The 25,960-nt window shown below is 30.5% G+C and overlaps 1 protein-coding gene across 1 annotated transcript; it reads left to right on the forward strand.

The window, feature by feature from the left end:
• Nucleotides 1-344: 344 nt before the first annotated feature.
• LOC124434775 (protein HIRA-like) lies at nucleotides 345-11,467 on the forward strand. Its single transcript, XM_046984677.1, has 31 exons — nucleotides 345-563; nucleotides 698-760; nucleotides 1,044-1,154; nucleotides 1,429-1,519; nucleotides 1,969-2,153; nucleotides 2,566-2,752; nucleotides 3,403-3,544; nucleotides 3,856-3,912; nucleotides 3,991-4,041; nucleotides 4,113-4,183; nucleotides 4,597-4,702; nucleotides 5,306-5,563; nucleotides 5,740-5,828; nucleotides 5,906-5,966; nucleotides 6,054-6,106; nucleotides 6,313-6,524; nucleotides 6,703-6,734; nucleotides 6,943-7,056; nucleotides 7,132-7,195; nucleotides 7,767-7,860; nucleotides 7,938-8,000; nucleotides 8,241-8,339; nucleotides 8,499-8,557; nucleotides 9,095-9,200; nucleotides 9,336-9,458; nucleotides 9,599-9,674; nucleotides 9,946-10,033; nucleotides 10,306-10,360; nucleotides 10,631-10,658; nucleotides 10,754-10,799; nucleotides 11,201-11,467. Exons 1-31 carry the CDS (start codon nucleotides 527-529, stop codon nucleotides 11,251-11,253), a joined length of 2,874 nt encoding a protein of 957 aa, XP_046840633.1. The 5' UTR covers nucleotides 345-526; the 3' UTR covers nucleotides 11,254-11,467.
• Nucleotides 11,468-25,960: the final 14,493 nt, after the last annotated feature.

The following is a 25,960-nucleotide window of genomic DNA, read 5'->3' on the forward strand; positions in this document are numbered from 1 at the left end:
AGTTTTTAATCACTTCCTCGCGTTCATACAAAGATCAATGTTGTAAAATGTAACAATAAAGGTGGTTTCTTTGTTTTTTTCAAAGTATCACAGCATGACATTGCCATCGAATGTGAACCACTAAAAATGATTCAAAAATGTAAACATCCGATTTTTTCATATTTGCCGAATTTCAAAATTTATTTGTGCTTGAAGTCTCTAGTAATTCATAAATTTGTATGTTCAATCATGTGTATTTTTATTCATTTTGTATATGAGTATTATCCCATTCTTGGCCACTCCCCCGTTTTGAGTTGCAAAAATTTAAAATTGTTACCCATCCCCCCTGATAGTGTTGTAAAAGTAAAATTCAAATTCTAAACATTTTACATTCATAGTAATGTGTCTAACATTTACAATTTATGTGTACTTTTCCCGCCAATTTGCTCAATCTTTTCGTTGTTGTGTGGAAAACTTAGACTTCCACTGACTATGCGTTGTTTTGAAAATATTCCCCAAAGAATATTATTTGAAATTCGACAAGAAAATGCGACTTCTAAAACCGGCATGGGTATCACACGAAGGTAAGTTTTATGTACATGTAATCCTTATACTTAAATTTTACTTAGAATCATTAAAACGTATTCACTACTTTACAAGCTCAGATAGTTTGACATTTTTATGCACTTGATCGCATGTGACTGACTAGTTTTTATAGGCAAGCCAATATACTCAGTTGACATTCATCCTGATGGCTCAAGATTTGTTACTGGTGGACAAGGTATTATCAATTTCCTGATTTGAATTGATTCGTACCAGTTGAATTACTGGCTTGATTTTCGTTCAGTCTTACATTCTCCCTTCTCCTCTATTCTCTTATTTACATGTATTCTTATACTCTCTTCTCCCCCTTAGTCTTATTGCTTCCCTTCTTCCAATTTGTCTTTTATTCTTTCTTCTCCTGTCCGTGTCTTAAACTTCCTCTTCTCCCATTTCTGTCAGGAGGTAGCCAGTTACATTCAGTTTGAGGGTTTTTGTTGACTTAATGTGCATGTTACATTAAGGAGATGATGCTGGAAAGGTTGTTATATGGAACATGGCTCCTGTTCGGTCCGAGGCTGACGAAAACAATAAAGAAATACCAAAATTACTTTGCCAAATGGATAATCACCTAGGTAATAGTTTGTGTAATTCAGTCTTTTGAGATTGCATACATTGCTCTTGATGTTGAAACGTGCTTGTTTGGTGTGAAAATATGTGTAAATCAAACTGCAATGAATGAAAGATTGAAAACAAGAACAGTCATTACACTACCTAAAATTTATAATTATTATGATAACCTGTGTCAGTATAGATGTAATGAATGGATGATGATTGTGCGTGGCTAGTTGTAAATATGTTGTCTGTTTTTATATGTCATAAAGCTCTTGGGTTATTTGAACATTGCAGCTTGTGTAAATAGTGTGAGATGGTCATGGAATGGAACATATTTGGCATCTGGTGGTGATGATAAACTCATAATGATTTGGCAAACTGGAAGGTTAGTATATAAATACTAGTAATGTTGGCAAGTATATAGCTTGGTCACGTTGCTAGGACGAGAGTAGAGAAGCCAGCCTGCAAGTTTAGTCTTGCTTTGTAAATAGGGAAAGATTACATTAATTATTTCTTAAGAATTTTATTCTTCTTATGGTCGGTGAACACTAAAATATTGGCTTAGCAGAAATTAAAATGTGGGCTGATTACGGTAGTGTACATGGTGACATTAGCAGGTTGAAAAATCTAGTGACGTTTGTAAGGTCCGTAAACTGGTCGCTTTGTTAGGCTGAAAACCTGGTGATGTTGGTAAGTCAATAATTTGGTGACGTTTCTAGTCAATAACGTAATGTCGTTGGCAGACCAATGTTATCTGGTCAAATATCATTTTACTAAAACCATCCCACATTGTTATGTGCATGTGTTGTGATGCAGTTTTGTTTTATCTTGTAGATATTTAGGTATTTCATCAAGTTTTGGTGATAAAAATGTAAATGTAGAACAATGGAGATGTGTTCATATTCTTCGTGGTCATTCTGGGGATGTTCTTGATGTATGTTGGTCACCAGATGATTCCATGTTAGCGTCATCCAGTGTTGATAACAATGTCTATGTATGGAATGCCAAGAAATTCCCAGGTTTGTTAAAATTAAAGTTTGCATGGGTGATTAAGACCAGGTTGAGATCTAATGTAGCTATAAGCCTCTGAGTTAAAATAGTACGCTATGATTATTTTCCATGGCATTAATTCAATGTTGTTACACTCAACCTGAATGACGAAATCAGCCAGCAATTGGCATTAAACCTGTCAAGTAGGTTTACTTAACATCGACTTTACTTTCTTCGTCATGTAAGGAATTGCTCGACAAGTCATGAGGTTGCTGTGTCCATTTGGCAATTTTGATGTCTTATTTCAAAATTATAATGTTTTATTTCAAAGGGAAATTGGGTATTTTCGTTGAGGAAAGATATACAAATGCGTTTTTCTTTTCGTATAACTAAATGTGAATTTGAAATTTTTATATTTTTCATTGATTTTTTTTCACTAAGAAATCGCGACGGTGCTAAAGCAACATACGGGGATGGTAAAAGGGGTTACATGGGATCCCATAGGGAAATATATGGCATCACAATCAGATGACAGACATTTGAACGTTTGGAGAACATCTGATTGGCAGTTAGAGGCACAAATAACCGAGCCATTTGAAGAGTGCAGCGGAACTACTCATGTTTTAAGGTAAATACTTCATATTGAGAACTTTGTCAAAAGATATATTTCCGACAAGTATAAAAAGTACTTTAGAAAGTCACTTCCGGATTGACATTCCCGTAAAACCTTTTCTTCTTAAACTCACTATTGTATCCTATTCGTGTGATGTACACATGCGCAGTGATTAATCTTGTTTACCCAGGGGGGAGGTCTTGTTTACTACAAGCATTCATAAATTTAGAGCAATAAAGCATTCAAGTTCAAACATGTATTTTAGGGAAATTTATTTAGTTCGCAATGCAGAGAAAAATGATATAATAAATATTTAATGCTAGAACAAGCGATGGGTAATGGTATGATTTAAATGAGAAAATTTCACCCATACTGAAGATGGCATCATGAGATGTCGAAACATGTCTATTTTCAAAAAAGTTGTCGTTTATATGAAATGTGTATTGGCAATAGTGCTTTTACGAAATTAAAGAAAATTTAAATAATGGAGAACGAAACAAACTAAATTTGTGAAATTTAACGTAAATAAGTTGATGGAGAAATGGAAGTTATCGGTAATATCACTGCTTGTCAATGATTCTGACATTCTGTTATCAAGCTTTCAAACATAGATATGTATTCTCTTTGTCATCTTTTCTGTACTTCATTTAATCATCATCTTACAGGTTAGGATGGTCCCCGGATGGTCATTATGTCGTTTCAGCGCATGCAATGAATAATCGCGGACCTGTAGCTAAAATTGTCGAGCGTGATGGATGGAAATGTCGGATGGATTTTGCCGGACATCGTAAAGCTGTAACTGTTGTGGTAAGATAAGCAAGTTTGATATTTTTAATGGTTTTAATAAAGAATACGTAAGCATCAAGAATACCAACTGTGTTTATAAGTGTCCCTATGATAGAGTGATGGTACTTATGTATAACATATGTGTACCTATGATAGAGTGATGGTACTTATGTATAACATAAGTGTCCCTATGATAGAGTGATGGTACTTATGTATAACTTTGTCTAGCAATTAATGAAAGCTTCTGGTGTTTTTGATAAATAGTGAACACTATTGGTGTTTTTGTACTTAATTCTTGTTTTTTGTTTTCATTTTTTTGTTTTTTTTTTCAGCGTTGGAATCCTCGTCTATTTACAAGAGCTTCCAATAAGGATGCCACCAAGCTCAAAGTTTGTTATTTCTAACATGTATTACAAGTACAGACACACAATTCATAACTAATGCTTTCAATACTACTGATTTTTTAGCAATTTTGCTGTTGCGCCATCGGCAGTCGTGACAGATCTGTATCTATATGGGTACGTAAGGACGAATAGGAACGTTTGATATGTTTATATTGAGTATTAAGTAATGTTGGTATAATTTCAAGATGACGACACTTAAAAGACCCATGGTGGTAATACATGATTTGTTTGATCATTCTGTCATGGATATTTCTTGGTATGTAAAAGATAGACATAAGTATTTTTCACACGAAATTAACATTGGTTATTTAGTTTTTATTTACTATATTGTTTGCTCAAACATTCTCATATGACTATCGTTAAAATAATCGCGTTCCCCACTTCACTGGCATCAATATCATTTTTGTTATAATGTCCCGAAAAATTCTCGGTGGAATTTATATTGTTTATATTTTATTGTTTTTTTAATGGTGATTGCATCCACTCGATTCATAATTATATCGACTGAACTTATAATTATATCGACTATACTCATAATTATATCGACTCAACTCATAATTATATCGATTAAACTTATATAATTATATCGACTGAACTCATAATTATATTGACTGAACTTATAACATTTTTACAGTATTTTAGCTAATGCTTGCTATGAACATTTTCCAGGAGTTACTCTGGCTATGAAATGCTTGTCTGCTCATCGGATGGCAGTGTAGCGTTCTTTCAGTTTGAAAAAAACGAAATGGGTGATCCTATGTCTGTCGAGGAAAAGGTTGGCAACATTTTGAAATTTGTTTTAAGCAGCTCATTGTAGCAGTTTTATGTGCAATGATTTTACTGTTTATCAATGAACAAGTGCAAGAACAACGTTTATGATTTCACATCCTGTTAATTTCTTACCTCAAAATAAAGTTAACCTTCAACATGTTGATGCATTTTTAATAAGTTGATATCTTTACAAATAAACTCTCTTATTTAATGCATCATGTATCATGAACAAATCATCCATGGGTTTCATGGTAAACAAGGATTATCTGCTTTTCTTCTCTCGTTCAATGTTGAAATAATTAATTGAGTCCAAGATTTTTTACATTGATAACAGTTAATGAACTAAGCCATTTATAAACTGGGCAACAACCTATGACAGTTCTGTGAATGCTAGAGATCATTCTTGACTTTGAGTAATGAATCGTCAAGCGTGCTTTGATTGCACTTTTAACCATTGACAATTATACATTTTTCTCTCACATTTCTGATTTTATCTCTTTCATGTTGATCTAGTTCTAACACAAACGAGGTCACTCTGAACTGAAGTTTGATAAATCAAATATTTAAAAGTACTGATTTTTTTTCACTGTGATGTTTTTCTTATCAGGAACAACTTCACAGAAAGATCTATGGTACATCAATATCTACTGTGAACCGCAACGTTGCAACGTCAATCATAGAAAATCCTGAAATGTTAAAGATACAACAACAACATCAGATGAAGAAAGCATTGGAACAAAAATCCGCTGAGAAACCCCCTCCTCCACCTCTTGTACGAAAGGATGCTGTCATTGATACAACGGATAACGTAAATTGCGAACACTCTGTTGATGTTGGAACCGTTCGAAATGAACCAAACAAATTGGTATGTGGAATTTTAATATTAGATGATTAATGCCTTACTTTAGTAAATACTTGTTTTCTTCATTATAAGTATTTATATATTCTCGAGTCCGGTGCTCTTATCTGATGTCAAAACTTAGTTCATTTTGAAGTTTTGCGTTGTCGTCTGAAATGACGTCTGAATATTTTTCAATGCAGGACGTCCTTAAACAACAAGTTGAGACCAGAACTAAAGACGGACGTCGTAGAATCACACCTTTGTTTGTTGCAGCACAAGTTGATATTGGGTTGAACATGCATATGTTGATTAAAGATAATATTGTTTTCATTTTTCATATATGTTTTTTATGATTTGATCATTTAGGGGCCCACCAGTACCTTTTGGAAGTTCGCCCTTGAAACCTGTCGCTTCTGGACAGTCTCTGGTATGGTGTGTGTTTTTGTGCCGGAAATTTTGTACATTTTTGCTGTGTAATTTTAATGTATTTCGTTTTTGTACGATCGTCTTTCAGCAAACGTTTGACAGCAGAACTGTTGAAACAAATGCGACGACAGGATTTAATATGTAAGTAATCTATTTATGGAGTTAAACGTTTTAAATATTTTTGTACGTATTTTTAATTTCTTTTTCCAATTAAAAACTACAAAATCGTAGCATTTTTTTGAATAAAATTCAAAGCAATTTTATCTCAATAGATTTTCTTTTAGTTGACTTGGTCGTCGCTACAATTATCGTGTAATATCGTATTTTCAATTCATATTCGTTATTAGGTCTCCTGTAAACAAATCAAACAATACGGCAACTCTTTCTAAAGTGACGTCACTTTCGTCCCCAGGACGACCGAGTCAGTCCAGTCAAGCTTCTAGTCAGTCAACGACTAAAGGCGAGTCGACGACATCAAGTCCTGCTACAGTGTCTGTGAAGCGTAAATTGGAAAGCTCTTCGTCACAGTCAAAACGATCTAAAAAAGAAAAGGATACAGGTTAGTGTTTCCATTTAACAGTGACACTTTTCCTTATGTTTGTTGATAGTATGTAACTACAGTTAGTACGCTTCTGCAATATTTCTCGTCGTGCTTTATATTAAATTTTATTGAATGTTCCTGTTTTGGAATTTTGGGTTTTTATGCCAACATTCTCTTTTGTTGTACATTATTTTAGCACTCAAGACTGCTGTTTCATCTTCATCTTCAGTATGTAGTTATTACGAAACAGTTTTCTACTGTCCGATGATCTATTTACCTTACTAAACAGTGTAATTGCTATCAAAACTTTATCAGAACTTTTAACTTTGGCAATTTGTTAATCGAAAAAGCTTGAAATGTCTGTTTTGTCAGAAAAAAATCATTGTTTTGTCATCAAACGATTCAATTCAGACTTCTTTTAAATTTCTTTATTTAGTCAAAACAGAAAGCAGACGACAAATTGGAACGAAGTGATGGTGACGTACCTTTGTATTTGTCTCAATCAATTTCTCTACCTTACCCTTCACCTCAAAAGATTTTATCACTAAAGGTATTTAAAAACTTATTGTTTCTTTAAATATTTGCCTGTTGTGTGAGTTTTCTTACTTGAATTACCGTTGTTTAGATTGCTGGGGGAACCGCTGGCAGTTCAATCACGCTCCTTTTAGAAAATAATGTAAACGAAACAGGTATTTTTGTTATATTTTACACATTTTTTTAAAGTTTATAATGTTGAATATCTATGATGTATGTGTGTATGTATATATATTTATATGTTATCATGAATTTATTCACTGTTGATGACTGTTATTAATATTGTTTTCACTTCTTTTTCATTCACTTAATGATTGCCGTAAGGCGTGAAACACAGTGTTGTGAATAATTTCATGATAACATTATTATTTTTTATGATTTAGTATATTGTTCTATCTAATTAGATATTGAGTACTTTTTTATCTTGAGTACTTTTTATTCAAATTTCTACTTAAATTTGTATTTATATTTATATTCTTATTTTATGCTTAGTGGTGTTGAGAAAATACACAAAAACTACAGATTCATCCCGACAAGCCTGTTTCGTGATTGCTCACTTTTCAGGGGATTTTTTTAAAAACAGGCTTGTCGGGATGAATCTGTAGTTTTGTGATTTTTTCTCAACACCACTACACATATTTACGCTCTGCTCTCGGGCATCGAGAACTGTTTTATACGGAGAATCATCAAATATAAACTTCCTATATTCTTATTTTATGTATATAGGTGCGAGTCTTAATGTACTCAAGTGTAGTCAAATGTCAAAACTAGTTTGGGAAACCTGTATTACCAGTCCTGGGATTGCTTTGGCTGGAAACAGGCAATAACATTCAAGATGATTTTGATTTATGTTTTGTAACTAGTTCATCTTTGAATATTTTTAATTTCTTCTTTTAGATGCATATCTTGTGTAGCTTGTAAAAACAAAACACTCAGTATTTTTTCTTCTTCTGGTCGAAGGTCGGTCAAACTATCATTGAACATTTGCATATTATAAATGGTTAAAATGACATAAGAATGATGCTCAACGAAATGATCCCATGTCTTTACTGAAGTTTTAATTCATTTTATCCTTTTCTATCCAGATTTTAACTACTCTTAGTCTTGGCTTCTTTTATAAATATTTTATAAATCACACCACCTACAATTTTCTATTTATTTTCTTCTTTAGTTTCTAAATCTTCCATATTTTCTTTGCAGGCTTCTTCCGAGCCTTGCATTAGATTCTTCAGTCTCCATATTGCAATGTAATGGTTACTTTGTCATGGTTGTGACGTCACGGGGTGGTGTTTATGTTTGGTGAGTCAGTATAAAAATGTTTGAGGATTGTGCTTGAGTGAAGTGTAAGTTTGTTCCATCATTGATTAAGTCGGTAGTCAGTCAGTTTTTCTACACAAAACCTATCAAATTTTACACTGTAACTATTTCGTTTTTAGTAAAGCATTTATTAACGTTTAGGGATGTTCAAAAGAGAACTGTTATAGTAAAGAATGAGTCTGTTGTGCCGATTTTAAAAGGTATTGTTCGTTTTGTAAGCATTCTCAAGATTGGAGATTGTACAAACGGATCGTCATCTAATGAATATTGTTATAGTTATTTGTACTTTTCTATATTGTGTGACGATTATTTCTTTATCTTACGAAAAACATGTTTATAATGCTGTTAGTAAATACAGCGTACAAAGACGAGCAGTATACTAGTCATAGCTGGTTTACTGTTTGTCTTTATACATTGTTCATGGAACAAGCTTCTTTAGGATGCGTCTTCTCATATTGTGTCATATATAGTTGCGTGATTGTAAAAACAATTCTTTTAATACGTTCATACGTCCGTTCATGTTGTAGGCGTGCTCAAACTGTTGAAAGCAGAAAGTGCTGCCCCTAAGGGACTAACTCCCTCGGCACTAAAACCCTCGGCACTAACACCCTCGGCACTAATACCCTCGGCACTAACACCCTCGACACTAACACCCTCGGCACTAACACCCTCGGCACTAACACCCTCGGCACTAACACTTCACAAGAATATTGATGAATGTTTTTCTTGTTTTTTAGACTCCGATGTTACAATATCTCGAGTGACAATATCAGAGAAAGGATTTCCTGTAATCTCGCTTTCAACTGAAGCGTCATTCACATTTGATGTCGATTTAGGAACATGGTAAGATAAGAGTGAAATGTGTTTCACTCTTTCTCTTAGCATGATAGGTATTACAGTAGAAATTTAGTTTTATTTGTCATGTTATCATCACAATATTTGTGTTTTTTGTGTATTTAGTGTAAACTTAATTTTTAGGGTTCTATTATCGAGTCCAGAAGATCCTTTACAAGTGAATTCTGATTTTAAGGCTTGCTATAATGCACACGAATTAAGCAAGGCACACGGACTTTTAGCGAATTTACAAGGTCAAAATACAAGGTAATGTTGTTATAATGATCATAAAAGTTTTGACCAAATGCAGCACTTTCATGTTTAGAAAAACATAGAGAATACACAGAACGCTCCGTAATATTTATTTATACCTTCGTTACATTTTCTCTTTTTTTTATTTTGCACAGATTTAATCGTCCAGTCGGACGTCTTTTACGTTCTATATCCACGAGACCACAATCGATTACGGTATCTTATTTAGAGGTAATCGTGTCAACACTATTAAAGCTAAAAATATTTTTAAAACTTTGCTTGTGCTCTGGTAAGGGTAATTCAAAGGATCCTTATTCTACAACGATATGAACGTTGAAAATGGAGAGAAAATGTTTGATTTGTTCTAATGTTATACTTACTTAGAAATTGTTTTTTATGAAGAGTCGAAGTTTCCATTCTTAGTCTGTTCAATTTTACAAACGAAAAAAGCTAAGACTTCCTTCGAAGGTAGTTTTCAACACTAATCTTTATCTTGCTTTAGAATCAAGTGTCATCGTCTTTCACGCTTGGTTCGGAAAAAGAATACTACTTTTGGTTCATTACATATGTTCGTTATCTTGTTCAGGAAGGTACTGTACCAATAATAGCGTGTTTAAATAGTATTGTCCGTCCCAATGATCAAACTGGAACACTTTACCATGTTGCCATCTTTGAAGTCGAGAGGGTCTTCTAGTGGAAATTATATTATTTTTTAAACTTTTATTGCTAGAATGGTTTGATCTTTGATTATAAAGCATTGTTTTTCTTGAACCAAATGAATTTGAAGATTATTTTCTAAAGTCATGTACCATTCAAAGGCAGTACTGTTATCACTCCAAATGAAATTAAATATCTTTTGCAGGTATTGAAGGTAGACTCCGTGAAATATGTAACCAATTATTGGGACCAAGTTTCAGGTTTGTATTTTTCGATAGGCGATTTTACATGTTTTATATAGCATTATTCACAGAACGTGCAATGAAAACGCCTCAGTTATATTATTGCATTGACGAAATACGTAGTTTGTGAAAAGTATAATGTGAAGTAAAACAAATGATTATAAAGTGTGTCGTATAATATTAAAGTTTCTCTTGTAAAATAAAGATTCTTTAACTTTGATGTATGGAAAAAATTTGAACTTTGTGTATAATTAATGAACTAGCAGCATTTTTCTGTATTTTTTATAGATCCTTGTCTTGGAAACCATACATTTTGGTATGTTGAATGTATTTTGTAGATCCTTAACTGGGTAATTTATATTATACAAGCGCCTTCGTAATACATACGATATTGTCTTGTGTTACTCTTAGGGTTTCCAAAAGCGAGAGCTCTTGAGAGAGATTCTTCAAATAATCGGTGAGCTTTACTTCTTGTGTAATTATATGTATTTCAATAGATATTATAATTTATTATAAAAATTACATATTACATCAGGGTAATGACGTAAATTGAAAAAATGCTTAAAAATTCAGTTATTGCTCAATAAATAGTGATTTGCGTTCTTCATAATGTATGGTTTTTAAGACTTTTTCGTGTGCTTTTTTTCGGTACAACAAACTCGGTACGACCGACGTAGGCTTAGCTAAGTTAAGTAGATAGTGAATGAATGTCTATAGGGTTAGTTGGCGATTGTACCTTCAATCATACCCGAAAAACGGTATCGAGGGTTGTAAGTGAACGTTGCGCCAGTCAACAACCAGCATGTCAATCACACAATTTAAATCTCTCTTATTGTATTATTATTTACCTTGTTTTAGGAACAAATATGCATCTACAAAGACTGTTTACTGAATACAAAGAACAATTATGAATGGGGCATGTGAATTTAATTATGATTCAACTTGAGATACTCAAGAAAATATAAATATGTACAGTCGATTCAATACATGGAATAAACGCACCATAAAACTGTGCTTTTGATCACTATTTCTAAACATGCTAAAGTTGTACAATTACCAGGATGTATACATTTTTTTCTTAATTTCAAAAAAAATAAAACTTTTATTTGTCAATTTGACATTAAATCTTTGTATTAATGAATATTGCATCGACTTTGAATATGATCTGCTTGATGTGTTCTTGGACAACAATGAAGTTAAGGTTACCGCTAAGGTTGTCGAAACGTCAGTCAACAACAACAAAAACAGTCCTTCTCAGGACTATACCAACCTGAACGATCTACATTTACAAACATGTAACGATACTCCCGGGTTCAAACCATTTACTTTATTGAATCTACTTCCCATATCTCTTGTCTACTATTCAACTGTCAGTGAAAACCCGCATCTTACCAATTTTTACACCAAAGACTATAATTCACGCATTTTACAAATTTTCACACCAAACACTATAATTCACACATTTCACCAATTTTCACACCAAAGACTATAATTCACGTATTTTACCAATTTTCACACCAAAGCAGGGGCGGATCTAGACCGATGCAACCGATGCGAATGCATCGGTCAAAATATTTAGATTTTAAAATCTGCGAGTTTGCATTTTAATGAAATAAATAGCAAATATTATTTTCGAATTATTTAAAACGCACATTTGACAGTGATATATTGTTTAGTTAACTTATAGATTTAGCAGTTTTAAGCTAAAATTTGTTCTAGAAATAACATTTGTGTTCTCCGATAATTTTGTCGTATTCCATGACACAAATAGCGAAAGAAAAGTCGATAAAATTTAGCGAAATTTTGTCGTGAATACATAATTAGTAAGTAATTTAATAGTATTCTGCCAGCACGTCAGGGTAGATGGAAGAGGCATCGCTGCATCACAGTAGATTTGCGATGCATCGGTCGATGCATCGGTCCCGAGTCCTTTTCCGCGTGAAATCTACTGTGACATCAGCAAAACCATTGTTTTAGGGCCTCACGTCACGGTAGATTTTGCCGCTGAGCGATGCATTTTTCATAATTTTGTGATTGTGGGCACATGGCACCGATGCATTCAACTTTGAACTTCAAAGTTGAATGCATTGTTATTTGATCACTTGATATAACTCGCAATCATCGATCGAAGTCATGGCTGTCGAGAATATCAAACACGATCTGTGTACTCTGCTTCGAGAAGAGAAGTCATTTGATATTAATGGAGTGCGTCGAAACTATGAAACGAGAGCTGCTACTTTTATTTCAAAATCCTCTCCTTGGAATCCCTTTTCAAAGGGTAAAAATGGGAGAGATATGTCAAGTGAAATGTTAATACCTAAGCACTTGACAATTCATTGGCAAAGTGGAGAACTAAGAGCTTTGAAGTAAGTAAATTTACCTTTATGCTTGCATGTTTTGGAGCGATTATAGAATACCCGTCCATTTTTAAAGGCACCCATACAGGCTTAAGCCTTCAACAAGGCATATTATATAAGTAGATAGTGAGTGGACGGGTATTCTATAATCTAGCACATGTTTTAAATGTAAATAGTGTACTCATTTCAGAACGACGAACAATCATCATAAAATATACACGATGTCATACTACTTATGCAGCACTTATACTTGTATTCATATGTAATATAATACAATCGCTGGAAAATGCTTCTCGGATAGTGAAAATTCAAAAATTTTCTGGGGGAGCATGCCCCCAGACCCCCCTAGCGGAGGCTCGCGCCTTCGGCGCTCGCAATACATCGGTCAGCTAAGGAGCTGGATCTGCGCCTGCACCAAAGACTTAATTCACGCATTACACCAATTTTCACACCAAAAACTATAATTCACGCATATCAACAATTTTCATATCAAAGACTATAATTCAGGCATATCAACAATTTTCACACCAAACACTATAATTCACGCATATCAACAGTTTTTACACCAAAGACTATAATTCACGCATATAAACAATTTTTACACCAAAGACTATAATTCACGCTTATCAACAATTTTCACACCAAAGACTATAATTCACGCATTTTCATAAATTTTCATAATTTTTCACACAAAGGCTATAATTCACGCATTTTCACAAGTTTTCATATTTTTTCACACATAGACTATAATTCATGCATTTTCACAAATTTTCATATTTTTTCGCACAAAGACTATAATTTATGCATTTTAACAAATTTTCATATTTTTTTCACAGAAAGACTATAATTCATGCATTTTCACAAATTTTCATATTTTTCACACATTAATTCATGCATTTTCAAATTTTCATATTTTTTACACAAAGACTATAATGCATTTTCACAAGTTTTCATATTTTCTCACACAAAGACTATAATTCATGCATTTTCACAATTTTTCATATTTTTTCACACAAAGACTATAATTCATGCATTTTCACAAGTTTTCATATTTTTTCACACAAAGACTATAATTCATACATTTTCACAAATTTTCATATTTTTTCATACAAAGACTATAATTCATGCATTTTCACAAATTTTCATATTTTCACACAACAGAGATATAATTCATTTATTTTCAAAATTTTCATATTTTTCACACAAAGACTATAATTCATGCATTTTCACAAATTTTCATAATTTTCACACAAAGACTATAATTCACATTTTCACAATTTTCTATATTCATGCATTTTCATAAATTTTCATTTTCACAAATTTTCATAATTTTTTTAACACAAAGACTATAATTCATGCATTTTCACAAGTTTTCATATTTTTTCACACAAAGACTATAATTCAATTTCACAATTTCATTTTTCAAAAGATTCATGATTTTCATAATTTTCATATTTTTTCACACAAAGACTATAATTCATGCATTTTCACAAATTTTCAAAGACTATCATGCATTTTCATTTTCAATTTTCATTTTTTCAAAGACTATAATTCATGCATTTTCACAAATTTTCATATTTTTCACACAAAGACTATAATTCATGCATTTTCACAAATTTTCATATTTTTTCACACAAAGACTATAATTCATGCATTTTCACAAGTTTTCATACGACTAAGACTATACATTCATTTTTCACCATTTTTCACACAAAGATTATAATTCACATATTTCACAAATTTTCATAATTTCACATTAAGACTATAATTCATGCATTTTCACAATTTTCATATTTTTCACACAAAGACTATAATTCATGTTTTCATTAAATTTTCACATAAAAGACTATATTCATGCATTTTCACAATTATTTTTTCACACAAAGATTATCATTATTTTCACAAATTTTCATTCACAAAGACTATAATCATGCATTTTCAAATTTTCATAATTTTCACACAAAATCATTCATTTTCACAAATTTTCATTCAAAGACTATAATTCATGCATTTTCACAATTTTCATATTTTTTCACAAAGACTATAATTCATGCATTTTCAAAAATTTTCATTTTTTCATATTCAAAGACTATAATTCATGCATTTTCACAAATTTTCATATTTTTCATACAAAGACTATAATTCATGCATTTTCACAATTTTCATACAACAAAGACTATAATTCATGCATTTTCAAAATTTTTCACACAAAGACTATAATTCATGCATTTTCACAAATTTTCATATTTTCACACAAAGACTATAATTCATGCATTTCATTTTTCATATTTTTTCACACATTGCATTTTCACATTACATTTTCACAAAGACTTCATCATGCATTTCATTACACACTATAATTCACATATTTTCACCAAATTTTATACCATGACATTATAATTTTCACAATTTTCACATTTTTTCACACAAAGACTATAATTCATTCCATTTTTCACAAAGACTATAATTCATTCATTTTCACAAATTTTCATATTTATTCACACATTTTCAAAATTTTCATATTTTCACACAAAAGACTATAATCATTCACAAATTTTCATATTTTTTCAGACTTAATTCATATTTTCACATTCATTCACACAAATTTTCATATTGCATTTTCACATTCATATTTCCATGCATTTTCAAAGATTTTCCATTTTTCACACAAAAGACTTTCATTCATTTTTTTCACAAAAGATTTTTTTTCACAAAGACTATAATTCATGCATTTTCACAAATTTTCATATTTTTTACAAAGACTATTTCATGCATTTTCACATATTTTTTCACAAAGACTATAATTCATGCATTTTCACAATTTTTTTAATTTCATTTCATTTTTTTTCAAAGACTATAATTCATGCATTTTCAAATTTTCATATTTTTCCACAAATATAATTCATTTCATCATTTTCATTTTTTCACACACAAAGACTATTTTCAATTCATGCATTTTCACAAATTTTCATATTTTTCACAAAGACTTCATGCATTTTCACATTTTCATTTTTTCACACAAAGACTATTTCATTTTCATTTTCACAAAGATTATTCATATTTCATTTCATATTTTTTCTGATTTTCACAATTTTTTACACAAAGACTATTCATGCATTTTCACAATTTTCATATTTTTCACACAAAGACTATAATTCATGCATTTTCATTTTTTCATTATTTTTCATTTTTTCACATTCATTTCATTTTTTTCATTTTCACCATGATTAATGCATTTTTTCACACAAAGACTTTTCATGCATTTTCACACATATTTCATTAAATTTGCATTTTCATTATTTTCACAAAGACTATAATTCATGCATTTTCACAAATTTTCATATTTTTTCACAAAGACTATAATTATTTTCATAAATTTTCATATTTTTCAACAAAGATTATATTCATGCATTTCAAATTTTCATTTTTTCAATAATAAAGACTATTATTTTCATAAATTTCACAAAGACTATAATTCATTAATTTTTCATATTTTCATTAAAGATATATTCATGCATTTTCCAAATTTTCTATTTCATTAAAGACATTTTCACAAATTTCATATTTTTTAACAAAGACTATAATTCATTTTCACTGATTTTCATATTTTTATTAAAGATTTTTTCCAATTTTTTTCACACAAAGCTATAATTATGCATTTTCATTTTCATTTTTTAATGACTATTCATGCATTTTCATTTTTTACATATTTTTCATTCAAAGACTATAATTCATGCATTTTCAAAGTTTCATATTTTTCACAAAGACTATAATTCATTTTTACAAATTTTCATATTTTTCATTAAAGCTATAATTCATGCAATTTCATATTTTTCACAATTCAATATTCATGCATTACATTTTTCATATTTCATCATGATTACAATTTCATTCAATCAGCCAATTCATGATTTTCACAATTTTCATATTTTTCACATTATATTATTATTTTTCATTTATTCATGCATTTTCACAAATTAACACACTGATTTTCATTTTTTTCAAATTTTCATATTTTTTTCATTGACAAAGACCATATTAACATTTCTTTATTTTCATTACATTCATTAAATTTTCACATTTTATTAAAAGACTATAATTATTTATTCATAAATTATTATTTTACACAAAGACATGCATTTTCACAAATTCATATTTTTCACAAAAATTATGCATTTTCAATTTCATATTTTAACACAAAAGACTCATGCATTTTCACAAATTATATTTTTTTTCACACAAAGATTATAATTCTGCATTTTCAATTTTCATTTTTTTCAAACAAAGACTATATCACGCATTTTCATTAAGTTTTCATATTTTTTAAAAAGTTGACCATGCAACAAATTTTCATATTTTTTCAAAAGACTATGCATTTTCAAAGTTTCATATTTTTCACACAAAAGAATTAACGATTTTCACTGATTTTCATATTTTTCACACAAAGACTATAATTCAATTTTCATATTTTTCATTAATAGTTCATGAATGACAATTTTCAGATTTTAATAATAAGATACATGCTTTTCATAAATTTTCATATTATAAAGACAAACACATTTTTATATTTTCTCACAAGATTAGATATGATTTTCACTAATTTTCATAATTTTGTTTGAAAAAATATAAAAATTTGTGAAAATGCATGAATTATAGTCTTTGTGTAAAAAAATATAATAATTTGTGAAAATGCATGAATTATAGACTTTGTGTGAGAAAATATGAAAACTTGTGAAAATGCATGAATTATAGTCTTTGTGTGAAAAAATATGAAAATTTGTGAAAATGCATGAATGATAGTTTTTGCGTGAAAAAATATAAAAATTTGTGAAAATGCATGAATTACAGTCTTTCTGTGAAAAAATGGGAAAACTTGTGAAAATGCGTTAATTATACATATTTTTTGTGTGAAAAAATATGAAAATTTGTGAAAATGCATCAATTATAGTCTTTTTGTGAAAAAATATGACAATTTGTGAAAATGCATGAATTATAGTCTTTGTGTGAGAAAATATGAAAATTAGTGAAAATGCATGAATTATAGTCTTTGTCTGAAAAAAAATGAAAATTTGTGAAAATGCTTGAATTATAGTCTCTTGATTGATATGAAAATTTGAAAATGCATGAATTAGTCTCTTAGTGAAAAATATGAATTAGGAAATGCATGAATTAGTAGTGGAAAATGGAAAACTTTAAAATGGGAATTATATTTTTGGTGAAAAAGAAAATTTTGAAAATGAATTATAGTCTTTTTGAAAATATGAAAATTAGAAAATGCATGAATTGAGTCTTTGTGAAGAAATATGAAAATAGTGAAAATGTGAATTATAGTCTTAGAAATGAAATTTGGAATGTTGAATATAGTCTTTAGGTGAAATATGAATGGAAATGGATAGTCTTTAGGAGGAAAAGGAATGGAAAATCTTGGAATGTGGAATAATTAATGGAATGGATGAAAATGAAAAATATGAAAATAAAATGCATGAATTAGTCTTTGTGAGAAAATATGAAAATTTTGAAATGAATTATAGTCTGTGGAATGAATGAATGGAAAATATGAATGATGAATATGTGAAAAATGAAGAAATGGTGAATGGAATAAAATGAAGAAAATGCTGGAAATGGAATGGAATTAAGAATGGAATGGAAATGGAATGGAAATGCATGAATTATAGTCTTTGTGAAAAAAATGAAAATTTAGAAATGCATGAATTATAGTCTTTGTGAAAAAATGAAAATGTGAAAGCATGAGATAGTCTTGTTTGAAAATATGAATTTAGAAAATGTGAAAATATGAATATAGTGAAAATGGAATGAAATGCATGAATTAATAGTCTTTGTAAAAAAATGAAAATTTAGAAAATGCATGAATTATAGTCTTGTGTGGAAAATATGAAAATTTGAAAATGCATGAATTATAGTCTTTGGTGAAAATATGAAAATTGTGAAAATGCAAATTATAGTCTTTTAGTGAAAAATATGAAAATTTGGAAATGCATGAATTATAGTCTTGTGTGAGAAAATATGAAAAAAATGGATTAATTAGCAGTGAAAATTTAGAAAATGAAATGGTCTTTAGAAAAATATGAAAATGAATGAAAATGCATGAATATAGTCTTGTGAGAAAATATGAAATTAGAAAATGCATGAATTATGTCTCAGAAATATGAAATTTGAAAATTGAATGTAGTCTCTTGTGAAAAAAAATGAAAATTTGGAAAATGCATGAATTATAGTCTTAGTGAAAAAATGAAAATGAAAATGCATGAATTATAGTCTTGTGAAAATATGAAAATGCATGAATTATAATTATGAAAAATTGAAATGGAAAATGCATGAATTAAAAAATGAAAATATAAAATTGTGAAAATTGTAGAACTTATGTGTGGAAAATATGAAAATTTGAAATGCATGAATTATAGTCTTTATGTGAAAAAAATGAAAAATAAAATGCATGAATTATAGTGTGAAAATTTGAAATGGAATTATGTCTGGTGATAAGAAATTTGGATTGGAAATGTGAATTTGTTCTAGAAAATATGATGAATGAAATTTGAAAATGGAATATATCTTTGTGAAAAAATAATGTAGTTTGAATGAAAAATGAAAATGTTTGAAAATTATAGTCTTTGTGAAAATTAAAAATATGAAAATGTTGAATTATAGTCTTTTGAAATAAGAAAATGGGAATGGAAAGGCTATGATGAAATGAAATATGAAAATGGAAAATGCATGAATTATAGTCTTTGAGAAAATATGAAAACATGAATTATAGTCTTTGTAAAAAAATATGAAAATTGTGAAAATGCATGAATTATAGTCTTTGTGAAAATATGAAAATTAGAAAATGGTGAATTATAGTCTTTGTGAAAAATATGAAAATTTGGAAAATGCATGAATTATAGTCTTAGGTGAAAATATGAAAATTGTGAAAATGCATGAATTATAGTCTTTAGTGGAAAATATGAAAATTTGTGAAATGATGATTTAGTCTTGTGGAGAAAATGTGAAAATCTTGGAATTATGAAAATATGGTGGAAAAAATGAAAAGGAATGCATGAATTATAGTCTTTGTGGAAAAAATATGAAAATGAAATGTGAATATAGTCTTTTGTGAAAAAATATGAAAATTTGTGAAAATGCATGAATTATAGTCTTTTGAGAAAATATGAAAATTGTGAAAATGCATGAATTAGTCTCTTGTGAAGAAAATATGAAATGAAATGGAATTATAGTCTTTGTGAAAATGAAAATGAAAATGGAATTTATGTGAAAAATGAATGATGAATTATAGTCTTGAAAGAAAATGAAAATGGAATGCATGAATATAGTCTCTTAATGTAGAAAATGTGAAATAGAAAATGAATAATAGAATGTGAAAAATATGAATTTGAAAATGCATGAATTATAGTCTTTGTGTGAAAAAATATGAAAATTTGTGAAAATGCATGAATTATAGTCTTTGTGTGAAAAAATATGAAAATATGTGAAAATGCATGAATTATAGTCTTTTTGTGAGAAAATATGAGAATTTGTGAAAATACATGAATTATAGTCTTTGTGTGAGAAAATATGAAAATTTTTGAAAATGCATGAATTATAGTCTTTGTGTGAAAATGAAAATTTGTGAAAATGCATGAATTATGTCATGAAAATTATAGTCTTTGTGGAGAAAATATGAAATTTGTGAAAATGCATGAATTATAGTCTTTAGTGAGAAAATATGAAAATTTTGAAAATGCATGAATTATAGTCTTTGTGAAAAATATGAAAATTTGTGAAAATGCATGAATTATAGTCTTTAGTGAAAAATATGAAAATTGTGAAAATGCATGAATTATAGTCTTTGTGAAAAAATATGAAAATGTGAAAATGCATGAATTATAGTCTTTAGTGAAAATAAAAATTTAGGAATGAATTGAGTCTCTGTGAAAAATATGAATTGTAGAAAATGCATGAATTATAGTCTTTATGAAAAAATATGAAAAATTTGTGAAATGCATGATTATAGTCTTTGTGAAAAATATGAAAATTAGTGAAAATGCAATATAGTCTTAGGTGAAAAATATGAAAATATGAAAATGCATGAATTATAGTCTTGTGAAAAATATGAAAATTTGAAAATGAATGAATTATAGTCTTTAGGAAAAAATGAAAATTTGAAAATGGAATTATAGTCTTGTGTGAAAAATATGAAAATTTGTGAAATGTGTGAATTATAGTCTTTGGAAAAAATGAAAATATGAATTATAGTCTTAGTGTGAAAATAGAAAATGAAAATGGAATTATAGTCTTAGTGGAAAAATATGAAAATGGAATGAAAATGGAATGAATGGAAGTCTTTAAATGAAAAAAGGAAAATGGAAAATGCGTAAATTATAGTCTTTGTGTTAAAAAATATGAAAATTTATGAAAATACATGAATTATAGTCTTTGTGTGAAAAAATATGAAAATATGTGAAAATGCATGAATTATAGTCTTTGTGTGAGAAAAAATGAAAACTTGTGAAAATGCGTGAACTATAGTCTATGGCATGAAAATGCCTTAACTATAGCCTTTGTCATGGAAATGTGTGAAAATGCTTAAACCATAGTCTTTGGCATGAAAATGTGTGAAAAAGCGTGAAAGATAGTCTTTGGCATGGAAATGTGTAACAATCCATGAACTAGGGCATGAAAATGCGTGAACTATAGTCTTTGGCATGAAAATGCTGGAACTAGAGTCTTTCACATGAAAATGTATGAAATATAGTGTTTGGCATGAAAATGCGTGAAAATGCATGGACTATGGACTTGACTATGAAAACGTTTGAATATTTATGAACTATAGTCTTTGGCATGAAAAGGCATGAACTATAGTCTTTGGCATGAAAATATATGAACTATAGTCTTTCGCATGAAAATGTGTGAAAATGCAAAGACTATAGTCTTTGGCATGAAAGTGTATGAAAATGCAAAGACTATAGTCTTTGGCATGACAATGTGAGAAAATCCATGAACTATATTCTTTGACATGAAAATGTGTGAAATGCAAACACCATAGTCTTTGGCATAAAAATGTTTGAAAATACATGAACTATAGTGTTTGGCTTGAAAATGCATTGTATATTATAATTCATGTCACTGTACTTAGGTCACATGAAGTACATTGCAATTTATTAGAAGATAGATGAAGCTATAAACCTGGAATGCATCTATCTTAAAGTGTACTGTAAATGGGTACCTTGAACATAATAAAAAATTTAAGGCAAGGATCAATAGTCAATTTAATGAAGCATTCCTGGATATATTTATGTCATATTTACAAAAAAAAAATATAGGTTATAATTCACTTCGTACACTAAAGCCAAGTCCATCAGATACTTTAACATATTTATAAAGAAAGAAAATCACGATCTTTGCCAAGAATACAAATTTTCGTACTTGTTAAAGACTTCATCTGAGAACATGAATGTCAAAGATATTAGTGTTACAAGCATAACAAGCGCATATGTCAAGAAAATCACATCTTTAAAATTAATTTATGTTTTATATATATAGTCCTAAATACGCTTTCCTCTATTGCACTAGTGTACATATTGAGATGTTAAACTCTTTAAAAACATAGAAAAGAATAAAGATGTAATTTATTTCCATAAAAAAGTCAATCTCTTGCATTTATAACAATGGGAAGTTGCTAATTGTCACATATACTAATAACAGTGTATTGGGAATTGAACCCAAAGACTAAATTGTACCGCTCTTTAAAGATACTTCAACAGTTGGGCTGTTTTTTCTTGGAAAGTTCAGACGATTTTGGCTATTGAACATATTTTGGATATTTTATACTTCCAAAATTTGATCTTTGTAGAATTTTCTAAACTCAAATTTGGTAAGTTATTGCTTGATCGTAATAGAAAAAAAAGTAGGTCAAGAGCTTTGTCGTTCAATTACACTTCACAATTTAAAGGCACAAACAATAAACAATTATCAGCTTTTTTATACTGCCGGTTCAACATTAAAATGCTTAAATATTCAACTTTACGCCCCAAATACATGCAATTTTAACTTTTACATTTACAATAAGTGTTAAGTAAATAAATATAAAAAATGATTAAACTGAAATCACCCAAACTGTTCTAAAATGCAGAATTGCTTAAACATGACGCTGGTTTTTTAACGAAAGCTAAGATGGCTGTAAATTTTAGCTGATAGACCCTAGGTTCGCTCAGCTAAGCATCCATAGCCTTCAAATTGCATTTCTTATTGTTCCATGGTTGTATATGACAAGTAGTACAAGTTTAGTCCCACACCAAGGTCACTGTTTTTTTATGACTTAACCAAAATAAAAAATCCATAATGGAAAAACCTGAACAGTATAAACCAAAACCGAACACAAAGGCACGAGAATTTGGAGAATACTGAACAGGAAAAAACCACCAGGGATTTTAGCCGAAGTTCCGCGCCTTGGGGGACCCATGTATATAAACAATAAACTTTACATACCTTTGAAACGATGCAAAAAGCCAAAAAAAATAGAAGAAACCGTGAAATGTTTTCAAAACGCACCTTCAAGTCCAAAATTTTTTGTAGTCAAAGATGTACTACAGTTTCGGAAGTAATTCGCCATTTTAACGTACATATATGTAAAGCAAAACTAAACCGATCACTGAACTGGATAATTTTCTTCTTTGCTTGAGAAAATTGTGTATTTGATGGGAATTTCTTGCAACGTGTGTTTTTCTTATCTAATCCATAACCAAATCAGTCGCACCTAGCGCCACCTAAGCGTCCCTATTTTGCACTGTTTAATTCAGTGCTTTGCGCGCCCGGTGCCACTAACGCCTAAAATTGGAGCAAGCGCTGACTGTATGACATGGATTAGATTAAAGTACTTCAAGATAACTTGTATGGTCAGACGAAATTCAATGTTTTTTGAAACCACTTGAAGAAGCACACGTTATGTTTGGTTATCGAAGAGCGACGATAATTTAACCAAACAACCGGCAGCGCTTGATTTAAGTTATGTTTTAGTTTGACAATTATCACATAGTTGACTTTGATAGAAACGCAAATGGTGAACATGGAAACCTTTGTGTAACTTTTAAGTGAAATATGTGACAACGTCTGCGGTTTGTCTTCATATTAACCATTATAAAAAACAAAACAATGTACTTTTATTAAAACTGGGTATTCTTATTGATTATTATGAAGGCATTCCGCATACTTAGACCTGGTGTATTAATTTATTTTTAGGCTCGCTTTCGCTGTGGCTTACAGCATTGAAATTCCCAGGAATAAAGTTTTCTTCATAAGAAAACAACATGTCCTTTTACACATTTACAGTAATTGCCACGCCGCCCCTAAACTGTAAATGTCTTAACAAAATAAATACGTTTCTCGAGTATCTATTTGTCGATTTAGGAATGAGTGACAAGATTGAAAGTTTTCTTCCAAGCATTTAAAATTCACTCATTTCTCTTGATAGTGAGGTTTATCCTTTAAAGGTATTAAACCCCACAATCGTTATCTGAGCGCAGCAACTACCCGCCGCAACTACAGCGCACGCCTAAGCTATCTAAACTTCCTACCTGCGCATGACACCGGAATTCCGCCCTGAAAAGGAATGCCCCGTGAAGGAGGTAACCCATCATGCCCTTAACTTAACTTAACCTAGTGCATGTTGCACCTACGGGCGACCTCCAACCGAGGTGGGTTGGACTACTCATGCATTATAGGGGATCCATGCAGGAGTGCCTTAATAGTCAATGTAGAAAGCCGTTCATGAAATTGGCCAACTACAACGACTGCATGCTCTTACCGTACTAGGGGAGAGATATTTTTCTTTCCACCAAAACCACGATCTTCCTTTGCTCTTCAATAGGCCTTGCTCGCTTGATCCAGTCTTCAAAGGTCTTCTTACAGATGCTATTTGCATCCTCTACGCTAAGGTACCATTTGTACCCACTAACCCCAAGTTGAAGTTGCCTTCCTTGGGCCAAACTTCACTTGCATTTCCGATTCTGAGCTATGGTCCTGTCTATCCTTCTGCGAGGCAACAACCGCTGCGATCATGCGTAGCTCCTTAAAGCAGTATATTCACACAGAGGTTTTTCGAAGGTAAATTATATAGAACAACACAATTGTTGCATGCCAGTCACAGACTTAAATTAATTGAAACAAATTCACGCTTACTAAGACACAAATTTTAAAAAGAATTAAGACAGCACCGATAAAAACTATTGAATTATTTCAACCCAAAGAACCCTTTTATTACCTCTTAATCAAGACTATTTTTGAAAATGCAGATGTAAATTTCTTTAAATATATTTATTTGCATTCCTGCATTAAAAAAATAGCCTTACAGTGGAATATACTGCACACCAGGATTTGTTTTGGCTACTGCCCAAATTATATTAGAAACCTGTTAACAGGCCTAACTAAAGAAAAGGTTTATTATTATTACACTTACGGTTTTCGACGAATCCTTGGCAGTTCGACGACAGACTACGATGAACGACGAATCCTTGGTAGTTCGACGACAGACTACGATTAATTACAAATCCCATGCCAATTAAGAAGACGAAACGATCGGATGTTGAGCAAGGACAGCCACAAAAAAAGCCCAAAATAATTTTTTGAAAAATTCAGAACGTTGATGGTGAAACCATCGTATCCAATTCTCCGGCTATCTGACAAACATCACCACTTTTATGTCGACGATGGCAAACACAGAAACAAGATTGGCCATTTCTTGCAACTGTGCATGTCGTCTACGGCATTAAATCGGTAATATCGACAGCCAGTCGGAAAATTAGGATTTTTAGGTTTTTTATTTTCATGTTAAAGAAATTCCATGTTTTTATTACGAAAATTTTCAATTAAATAATGTTGAAATTTGGGCGTTCGACAGCGGCGTGGTTTTACCCATCATTGCGATTGATTGAGCAGTCGCGATCTTCGAGGGAAAATGCCCAGGAAAATGTTCTTGAAAAGGTAATAATATTGACTTGTCCATGGAAACAGGCGTTAGGTTGATGGATGTATTGCTCCAGAATAGTGTTTAGTGTTTGCATTCATTGTAGAGATGGTCTTTAGGACATTAGAAGTCACGTATTTTTCAATCTCATCAAAGCATATTGTTCATTCTTGATCATTGTTCAGAAGACCTCATTAAAATATATTGTCCATTCTTGATCATCGTTCAGAGGACTTCATTAAAGTATATTGTTCATTCTTGATCATTGTTCAGAGGACTCGTGTAAGTATATTGTTCATTCTT

This window comes from Xenia sp. Carnegie-2017, unplaced genomic scaffold, assembly GCF_021976095.1.
Source record: "Xenia sp. Carnegie-2017 unplaced genomic scaffold, XeniaSp_v1 HiC_scaffold_14, whole genome shotgun sequence".
NCBI classification, from domain to species: Eukaryota; Metazoa; Cnidaria; class Anthozoa; order Malacalcyonacea; family Xeniidae; genus Xenia; species Xenia sp. Carnegie-2017.

Bases quoted from the DNA above. Each gene is read 5' to 3' on its own strand.
- LOC124434775 (XM_046984677.1), top strand. From the start codon at position 527: ATGCGACTTCTAAAACCGGCATGGGTATCACACGAAG. The intron at 2,154-2,565 runs GTTTGTTAAAAT...TTTTTCACTAAG, and splicing joins GAATGCCAAGAAATTCCCAG to AAATCGCGACGGTGCTAAAG. The intron at 5,829-5,905 runs GTTGAACATGCA...TTGATCATTTAG, and splicing joins GCAGCACAAGTTGATATTGG to GGGCCCACCAGTACCTTTTG.